At 41.9% G+C, this 10,000-nt stretch overlaps 1 protein-coding gene across 1 annotated transcript in view; it reads left to right on the plus strand.

The window, feature by feature from the left end:
- ldb3b (LIM domain binding 3b) overlaps window positions 1-4,482 on the plus strand; it is a 29,102-nt gene extending 24,620 nt beyond the window's left edge. The window contains exons 7-9 of the mRNA XM_079492123.1: window positions 2,487-2,656; window positions 2,870-2,906; window positions 3,690-4,482. Coding sequence (XP_079348249.1) covers window positions 2,487-2,656; window positions 2,870-2,906; window positions 3,690-3,786 — 304 coding nt within the window. The 3' untranslated portion in view covers window positions 3,787-4,482. The remainder of the gene's footprint in view (window positions 1-2,486; window positions 2,657-2,869; window positions 2,907-3,689) is intronic.
- Window positions 4,483-10,000: the final 5,518 nt, after the last annotated feature.

A 10,000-nucleotide genomic window follows, 5' to 3' on the forward strand; every position in this document is an offset into this window, starting at 1 on the left:
CTCATTTGTGTCTCCTTTGTGTCTTGGTGTTTGCAAAGAAAAATCACACCTGTGTGAACTGAGTGGTGCAACTCCCCTCTCCCCCTGCCTCTCTCTCTCTCTCTCTGTGTAATTAGCACTAGGCAACAGTGCAACACTATCTCTCTCTCTCTCTCTCTCTCTCTCTCTCTTTATGGCACAACAGCGCCACTTTTGCCCCTACTGGTACTCATAGTCACATAGTCACATAGGTTAACACGGACATTGCTGTTCCTTGGAGTGGTTGCACCACTCAAAAAAGACAAAAAAAAAGAGGCTTGTGCATTGTTGGGTCATACTGTACTGTATGTCTCCCGAGCTAATATCCCGGTTCTGTTGTGGTGATGTTGTTGTGAGGGTTCTAGTCAAGTATGAGGCATAACAGGAGACATGATCTATATAATGTCTCATAACTGACTAACCCCTGAGGTTTGGCGTGTCCGTTTCTCTGAAGCGGACACTTTGCATCGTCCTGTTGTGGTGTTTTTTGGAACTATACTCTTGCAGAGGGACATCGTCGTGAAAGATTATCGATATGTCAGATGACCGGGGGGTTTTCTTATTTTTTTTCAAATGTTTTTTTGTGGCTTTCGCCTTTATTTTATATATTTTATGGAGGGACAGACAGTAGGCTGACAGGAAATGGGGAGAGAGATGGGGGGGGGGGGGGGGGGGGGGAAGACATGCAGTAAAGGCCGTCGGGATCGGGAGTCGAACCCGCGGCACACTGCCAGACTGGGTTACCAGCCAAGGTGCCTGGACCATTGAGCCATGGCCCAGGCCGACCGGGGGTTTTTCTTGTTCAGGTTTTACGGAGACCACCAACCTTACAAAATAACCTTTTGGCCTTGCAGCCTGTCGACCTCATGGCATGGGAATGCTCTGAGTCGCCGATCGATCGCGGGTCTCTCCACCCGTCGACGACCCACCTATACACTCCCCAGTACACCCGGCGGCTACCACACACATTCACACTCACACTAACACTAATGTCTGATATCTACTCACTTTGCTAACATCCTTCACAGACTGCTAAGAAAAAAAGACAAAACAAAAAAGAGGCTTGTGCATTGTTGGGTCATACGTACAGTATGTCTCCCGAGCTAATATCGTGGTTCTGTGGTGATGTTGTTGTGAGGGTTCTAGTCAAGTATGAGGCATAACAGGAGACATGATCTATATAATGTCTCATAACTGACTAACCCCTGAGGTTTGCGTGTCCGTTTCTCTGAAGCGGAACTTTGCATCACAGGTTAATCCTTAAAGGACCACTTCACCGCTTTTCAACCTATCTTCATATAATAGGTCCTCACTAATAATCATGAAAAAATGGCACGATTTTTTTCTACTCAGTCTGTGTCTCATTGGACGGCTGTGGGCAGTTTAGAAACCGTCTTCCAGTGACATCATCATTAGGCAGATGTTTTTTTAAACAAGATTTTTTTACAAAAATATTTAGATTTTCATTATCGTGAGAATGATGGCTTCCATTTTTGCATTGCAACTTTTCAGGACTAGAATGCCTGCAGTTTTTATTAGCTTGTATTCCCAATCGATGATGTCACTGGAAGACGGTTTCTGAACTGCCCACAGCCCTCCTATGAGACACAGACCAAGTAGAAAGAAATTGCGCCATTTTTGCATGATTATTAGTGAGGACCTAATATATGAAGATAGGTTGAAAAGTGGTGAAGTGGTCCTTTAACCGTTGAGCTTTTGGGCCTGTGGCTCACCGGCTATGAGCGAGACGTTGAAGTCTTAAAGGTGTAGTGAAATGAAAAATACGTTTTTCACACATTTAGACCATATCCGTGGTCATCATATGGGCATACCTAACAATGGATGCCAAAAGAATTGGCAAATTCTCATTTTTGTGTGTTTTTATATCAAGGGCTCCATCTTGTGCCACCCTTATCCCTAAACTAATTTGCAATTTTTTACTATTTAAAAAATCCTTTTAAAACTATTTTAAAAATCCTTTTAAAACTATTTTAAAAATCCTTTTAAAATAGTTCAACTACATCGAGACATTGTGAGCTTGTAGATAGGCTATTTTAACTATTTTAAAAGGTTTTTTAAAATAGTAAAAAATGGCAAATGAGTTTAGGGATAAGATATAGCTCCAAAAGTCCATACAAATATTTTTTTAATTACTTCCTGAAAACGAAAACGTGCTGCGTGATGACGTGTCGAGGTTCAGAAACTTCAGGGCCAGCGTTTCAAGCTGAAACTTCAAAATACAATGCCCACCATTTCCGTTTCACTACACTTTTCACAACTCCCCCCCCGACTGTCTGACACATGTGCTCGTCACAGCCATCTGAAGCTGTAAAAGCAATTTCCTTTACACACACACACACACACACACACACACACACACACACACACACACACACACACACACACACACACACACACACACACACACGCACAGTGGATGCTCATAACGGTGTGTGTCCACTCCCCAGTGGAGCGTTACCCATCAAGGAGCCCGTGGTGGACTGTGCGTCTCCTGTGTACCAGGCGGTGATCATGCCAGGCGACCGGAGCGAGCAGATGGCTGAGTGGGCCCGACGCGCCGCTAACCTGCAGTCCAAGAGCTTCAGAATGCTGGCCCACATCACCGGCACCGAATACAGTCAGTTTGAATATGCCCATAATGCTTACATTCTCTGTGTTTTGCTTTCTTTCTTTCTTTCTTTCTTTCTTTCTTTCTTTCTTTCTTCACAATTGCCTGTTTTCTGTTTTCTCATAAAGCTTTGTGTGTGTGTGTGTGTGTGTGTGTGTGTGTGTGTGTGTGTGTGTGTGTGTGTGTGTGTGTGTGTGTGTGTGTGTGTTATTCTCCATGCAGTGCAAGACCCAGATGAGGAGGCCCTTCAAAGGTCGAGGTAAGACGAATTAGAAATAAAATGAAGTGAAGTTGAGGGGCACTCTTATCATCATACATTCAACATCACATTCCGGCCAATCACAATTGGCTTCTTCACTTTTCTGCCCTCACTTTTTATCCTCAACACGTACTTTGCTCAGCCAATCAAAGTCATCGCTGCTGTGGGGTGCTCAGCCAATCAAATCATCGCTAAAATTCACACGCACACACAAAGCTGGGCACAGGAGGCCCTCAAAAAATGACATGGTGAGACATGGCCAAAGCATTTCAGGGGGTCCACAGTGTGATAAAGACAGACTGCTTTTCACTTTTCCTCTTGAGCCACACATGTTTAATTGTTTAATTTCATTTCCATTTTTTTGTTTATCATAACCTCATTTCATACTCAACATTCCCACATGTCAGTATTACAATATATCCTCCTAACCTGTTATTATTTTCCACATTTTCTGTCAGAGTCACTGTTTGCTAACTTAGCCAGCATAGTTAGCAAACAGTGACTCTGACAGAAAATGTGGAAAATAATAACAGGTAGAATACTGACATGTTGGAATGTTGAGTATGAACTATGAAATGAGGTTATGATAAACAAAACAATGGCAATGAAATACAATTAAACATGTGCGGCTCAAGAGGAAAAATGTTGAGAACCCCAGCTGTTTTATATAATGTCACTAACGACCAACCATCAAGTGAAATGAGGCCCCCCCCACACTGTGTGTCTGTGTGTTCTAACTTCTGACGATACTCACTGTTCTCCTGCTCTCTACCGCCCTACCAGAGAGAAGTTTGAGTCGGAGGTAAAGGGTCCTCGCTTCGCCAAACTGAAGAACTGGCACCAGGGACTGTCTTCACAGATTCTCAACATCGGGGAGTGAAGACGAGGGGCCGTGCCGGAGGTGATATCGGAAACAGAGAAGACGAGAGGAGAGGAGAACGTACATACTGTACAAGAGAGAGTGTAGGACAAGGACAACAAGCACACAGGAGAGGAAGGAGGGTATAACTCCTTAAGAATGTGAGTTAGCGTATTAGCCTAGACTAGAACATGTTAGCGTAGCCATTAGCGTGAGAGTTAACTGTTGTTTATAAGCTCAGTTTGACCTGTACCATGTCCTATGTATCTTATCTACACAACCTCGCTTCTAGTTGTGTTTTGTTTAAAAATGTATTTTGTTTTTTCTTTTAGTTTTTTGTTCTTTTTTTTGTTTTCCGTGTCTCTTGAGTCAAAGGGAATTGTACAAAAACGTATTGAAGAGGAACTGTAAAACTGATTATGTGTTATCTTTTCCCATCCCCCATTCTGTACGCCAAGTAACATTACATAACACACACAAGATATATTATGTCCAATATTATGTCACACAGAGCATGCTTGTGAGGTGGAGACGAATTTACGCACTCACGCAGACACACGAAATATACTTGTATGTAAAAAATGCACACATGAGAAAATGTACTGATGTCAATGTGAATAAAATATTTTCTTTAAACCAATATGTGGGGTCTGTGGGTATAGACCATATGATTGTGTTTTCTTCATGTCATGTTTAGAGGTATTATTTGTATAAGATGTCCCCCGCCGGGGAGGGCAGCTCGAGGAAAGACTGCAGCCATGGGTCCTCCCTGGGACACACCTGTGTAGGACTGCACCTTTGATTAGGCCTACTCTGTGTCTTTTTGTCTCATCACACCCCGAAGAAGGAGGTGCAAGCCGACACACGTTGGTGTTTTTTAATGTCTGTAGCCCAAATGTAATAAAGGCCTTTTACCTACAAAATCCACCCTCAGTGCCTGGACTTGGATTTCTTATACCCTTTTGTTTCCTCTCTCTCTGTTCTCTTCTCTTCCATGGTGGGCTGAGGGATACCAGTGAGCGCTCCTCTTAACTTATTTTTTTCCAGAGTGTTGAATGCTAATGAGCTCACACGTACGTGTACACACATGGTGGTATTGTGAAACCTCTTGCATGGTTGTATCCTCTCGCCACCCTGTGGCTCGCACTGATACGGCACTCGGTTAGATGAGCTTGGGCATTGGCAACAGTAAACGACCGTAAATTACATGGTCACCTCTTCACAGTCTATGCTCTTCACCGAAAACTGGACTATGAATAGGCCTTAAGGCTCATTCATAGTCTGGATTTTCGGTGGTGAGGTGACCACCGCTCCGGTGGTGAGGTGACTACCGGAGCTGAAATTAACGTTGAGCGGTGGTGAGTAAAAACAGAGAGGACTGGGGCGGTGGCGGAAGTTTGCTCTTCACCGCGGCTCGTGACGTCATGTTGTAGATTCGGTGGTCACCTCACCACCGAAAATCCAGACTTTTCTCCGGTGGTCCTCGGACGCAACGCTGAGAAACCTGAACTAAACCTTAATTCATTGACACGGGTTCCCCAAAGGTCTGCACTTGGTTCCCCTCCTTTGTACGACTTTTTAGCTCTTAAAGAGATCCGCTATTCTCGCTATGAATACAGGTGTGCCTTGAGATTTTCACTTCCTCATCGGTGTGCCGTGTTTGGCATGAACACTTTTTAAACTATACTGCATCGATCACAGCACAGGTTTCTGTAACTACATTCTGGCTACTATAGATTCACCCACAGTAAGTAAGTAAGTAAGTACATTTTATTTATAAAGCACCTTTCGAAACAAGTGCTGAACAGTGACAAAATATAAAACAATCAGGTTAAACAACATAGTAGTAAAATAATGCAAGAAAATATATATGTACATATAAAAAAATATATATTCATATAAAAACACATATATATACACACATATATACACATACATACAATGCATCATAATCAATACTCAAAGATGTAACATGGAGACAAAACAAACAGACCTGCAGGGGAAATCAAGTCAACTGACGTGGAATTTCTCAAAGGCAAGGGCAGAGCGTTCCACAAGGTAGGAGCAACCACTGCAAAGGCCCTATCACCTTTTGTCTTTAACCTAGTCACTGGGATTTTTAGGAGTTCTTTATCCGAGGACCTGAGGGGTCTCACATTATCCTTAGGAGTTAAAAGGTCGAGGATATAAAGCCTCACACTGTAAGGAAAAGGCAGGAAGGCCAGCATGAGGAAGTGTCTACATCCCGTATTCTTCAGGTTTCCGGTCCTGAAAGCTTTAACATGCAGCAGATGAAGTGAAAATCTGTCAATGATATGCGATAAAACGACAAATTACCATAGGCTTTTAACCCATTTTGACCTGAGATCAGATTCTAAAAATGTCTTCTATGTCAGTGGTTCTTCGATTTTTCAAAAATAGCAGATCTACAAGCTCGTAGCGCGCCACTCGGTGGCGCGCTATGAGCTTGTAGATCAGCTATTTTTCAATAGCTAAAGCATTACATAATGCTAACACCAAAAGGGGTTCCCGCCCAAAACGGGTTAAAGCTGAATCAGCGCTGGGTTTTTATGCTGATAGTTATTCGATAGAGGCCATTAAAGGATTATTCCAGGCCTTCAAGATGAAAAATCAATAATGTGATATACTGTACTGTATAACAGTATAATCTCCTTTTATCACTGCTGTCATAAAAGATGTCAGAAGGCCATTTATCAACTGCTGTATATGCAGACATGCTGTCTTATCCCATTTTGGGCGGGATCCCCTTTTGGTGTTATGTTATGCTTTAGCTATTGAAAAATAGCAGATCTACAAGCTCATAGCGCGCCACTGAGTGGCGCGCTACGAGCTTGTAGGTCTGCTATTTTTGAAAAATCGAAGAACGACTGACATAGAAACATAGCTTTTTCAGAAAACTGTCAGGATGTAGAAGACATTTTTAGAATCTGATCAGGTCAAAATGGGTTAATCAAACAAAAACTACAGTGCATTGTCCAAAAAGTGCATGTTGCAAGTGCATTTAATCCACTTTTGCGAATTAAACGGTGCATAATCTGCGTGCAAATAAGACCCAATGTGCAATGGGGTGGTAACCCCCCCCCCCATGGAACCCCCTCAAGGACCCCACTTTGAGAACCACTACTACTGGTTTGTCACAAAGCATTTATCTGACCATCTCTCTGACAGAAGAGGTCAAATCAAATCCCATGTTGGCACTGAGTGGACAGAGAGTGAAGATCTAGCTATAGTGATACAATTACCCAACATTGTGGGATGTCATGACGGCAAACCGTAGCCTGGTTTAAATGCTCATATTTATGCGATACAGGCCATTAAAGGATTATGCCAAGCCTTCGAGATGAAAAATCATAAAACGATATAAATCTTGTATAGCACTGCTGTCAGAATGCCATTCATCAACTGCTGTTTGCAGACATGCCGTCTTGTGGAAATGAAAGCGAGACATTCTGGCAACAAAAGTCCATAATGTTCAGTTACTGCCCCTGAGGCAGCAAGTCTGTTACAGCAGTGGTTCCTATAAACTGTGTCATGCCATGGACCCCCAGATTGACACGAATTAGCCCTGCGGACCCCCATTTGAAAACATATGCCAGGGACTCCCATATAAGAGAAGATTTATACGGCTCTAGCAGTGATTCTCAACCCGTTTAATTTCAAGGACCCCCCCAGTTTGACATGCATTAGTCTATACGGACCCCCCATTTAATGGTATTTCTATCTCTGGGAGCCCCAATTTATATTGTAAAATCAATGTTAATGTAACTCTGAGAGTGTACAAATGGAACCAGATGGACCCGTTAGGGTCCTTTTGGTTCCATGTGTACACTCGCTGAGTTACAGACCCATAAGGCTCCATTTGGTTCCAAACTATCATTTAGCTGGGGGACCCCCTGGAACTCCCTCAAGGGCCCCTGCGGGTCCCCAGACCCCACTTTGGGAACCACTGTGGGGTTCCCAACAGATTACCGTTTGAATGTAGGTCATCCTGTTTATCCTTAAAGATGTTTTCTTCAATTAAAATTGAATTGAAGAAGTCTTTCTGGACGGGATCCCCTTTTGGTGTTTTAACTAAGCATTATGTTATACTTTAGCTATTGAAAAATAGCAGATCTACAAGCTCATAGCGCGCCACCGAGTGCCGCGCTACGAGCTTGTAGGTCTGCTATTTTTTGAAAAATCGTACAAATCTTTGAATATATTCTTTCATTCTTTCAGAGTTTTTCTTATTTCGACGTCAGGCCTAAATGGGTTAAAATAAATCTTGAATATGCATTGCACATACACAATTTAAAAATTATGGGGGAAAATACAATTTAAGATTACATTAAATTTAAATAATAAAAACATACGTGCGCACACGCGCGAGCGCGCACACACAAACGCACACACAGAGTCCAGGGACAAGGGTTAATATTTAAACACTGATATTTGCACCAAGTTCAACAGAAACATCAGCTTTTCCACTGCTGCTCTTGTAAACAGACAACACACACACACACACACACACACACACACACACACACACACACACACACACACACACACACACACACACACACACACACAGTGATGATGATGATTAGAGAGTATGCACATGCATGATTTTCTTTTTTTTGGAGTTTGGAAGCGCTCGTTGGAAATCACTCAACCGTCCTGCGTACCACCTGTTTCTAAATGTCACATAATGCAGGAGGCAGCAAAATGCTGTGTTATTGAAAACAAGCACTTCCAAACTCTGACACTTAGAAAAATAATCAAATGCAGGGCATTTCTTGACAGGAAGTAGCTCATAAACATGTCTACGGTGGATTTTTATGAAACAAATACTTTGCAGATAGAAAGAGGATAATTCAAGCTTTTCGTACAGCTGCAATGTTGGTGAGTTTAACATTGTTTAATGCAATCAGACAGGACTTTTCTGTTTGGATGAATGGGCTGTCAAGGCCAGAAAGTAGTTTTTTGCCACTCAGTGGGCGTTCTCGCATAACTTCCAGGTACGATGATGTCACCCTCTATATCTCCCTTACTGGAACCAGATTGTCTCTAATCTCACTGTGCTCTAGCCTCTTTGAAATATCTACAGTATGTGCGTACTGTACGTGTTGTGTTGCATCAGCCTGCAGAATGATGTTACAGAGCATGGAGGCGCAGCTAGTGTTCATGAAACATCCTGTACTTATGTAAAGAAAGACAAATAATATAATAATAATAATAATAATAATAATAATAATAATAATAATAGCTCAAATTTATATAGCGCTTTTCTAAATACCCAAAGCGCTTTACATAGGAACACTAGGAGCAGACTTTATTAAGAAAAAACAAAGCAAAACATAACAAGAACAATATCTGAGCTGAAGTCCAGCAAGATGCAGAAGCAGGAGAAGGAGATAACACTGAACGATTTCTCAAACCACCAGACTTTATTTCTCTTTCTTTCTTTCTTTCTTTCTTTCTTTCTTTCTTTCTTTCTTTCTTTATAATCTATCACATATTTCAGCTATAAATTTACTGCTTCCTCTTTCAGTGAATTGAATTGTGTTGCTGTACAGTTTTTGCTGCTATATATACGCAAAAATGTCAGACATCTCCTCAGTATGATTATAGGTTCAAGGTGTTTTCATTTCACATGCATGTACAGTACAGTACAGTACAGTACAACAACAACAGCTACAGGGAGCTATTGGTGTAGCTGGAGGTCAACATTAGGGTCGGGATGCGGGAAGAACCGGATCGAACGTTGAGGAACCGGAATCGGTTCCGTCACATTTGGAACCGTTTCAGGAGCCGGGTTTTATCATCACACTGTCAGAGCTTCTTTTTTTTTTAATGAAGTGCCATGTTTTTATTTACTAGATAGTCAGTGTGCCATATCAACATCAATTTGAATGACACCACATAGAAAATTCCAACATTTTTGATTGTCCACGAATATAGCGTTTTTCCTTATTTTTAAATACCTTCTTTCACATTGTTATAATGATCATTAGACTCTGCAAAGCAATAACCCACCTATCTCCCATGCTGCAGACTCCGTCCTCAGTCAGAGTTCAGAGTCTTAACACATTTTGGGCGGGAACCCCTTTTGGTGCTACTATACTGTGGAAGGGTTATTAATGTACTTATATTGATCCTATCCTAAACAATGCAATATAGGTATAGTTTCTCCCACTCAATTCATAATTAACGTTCCAATGTTGGAGCTATAGCT

This window comes from Electrona antarctica (genome assembly GCF_951216825.1).
Source record: "Electrona antarctica genome assembly, chromosome: 22".
Lineage (NCBI taxonomy): Eukaryota > Metazoa > Chordata > Actinopteri > Myctophiformes > Myctophidae > Electrona > Electrona antarctica.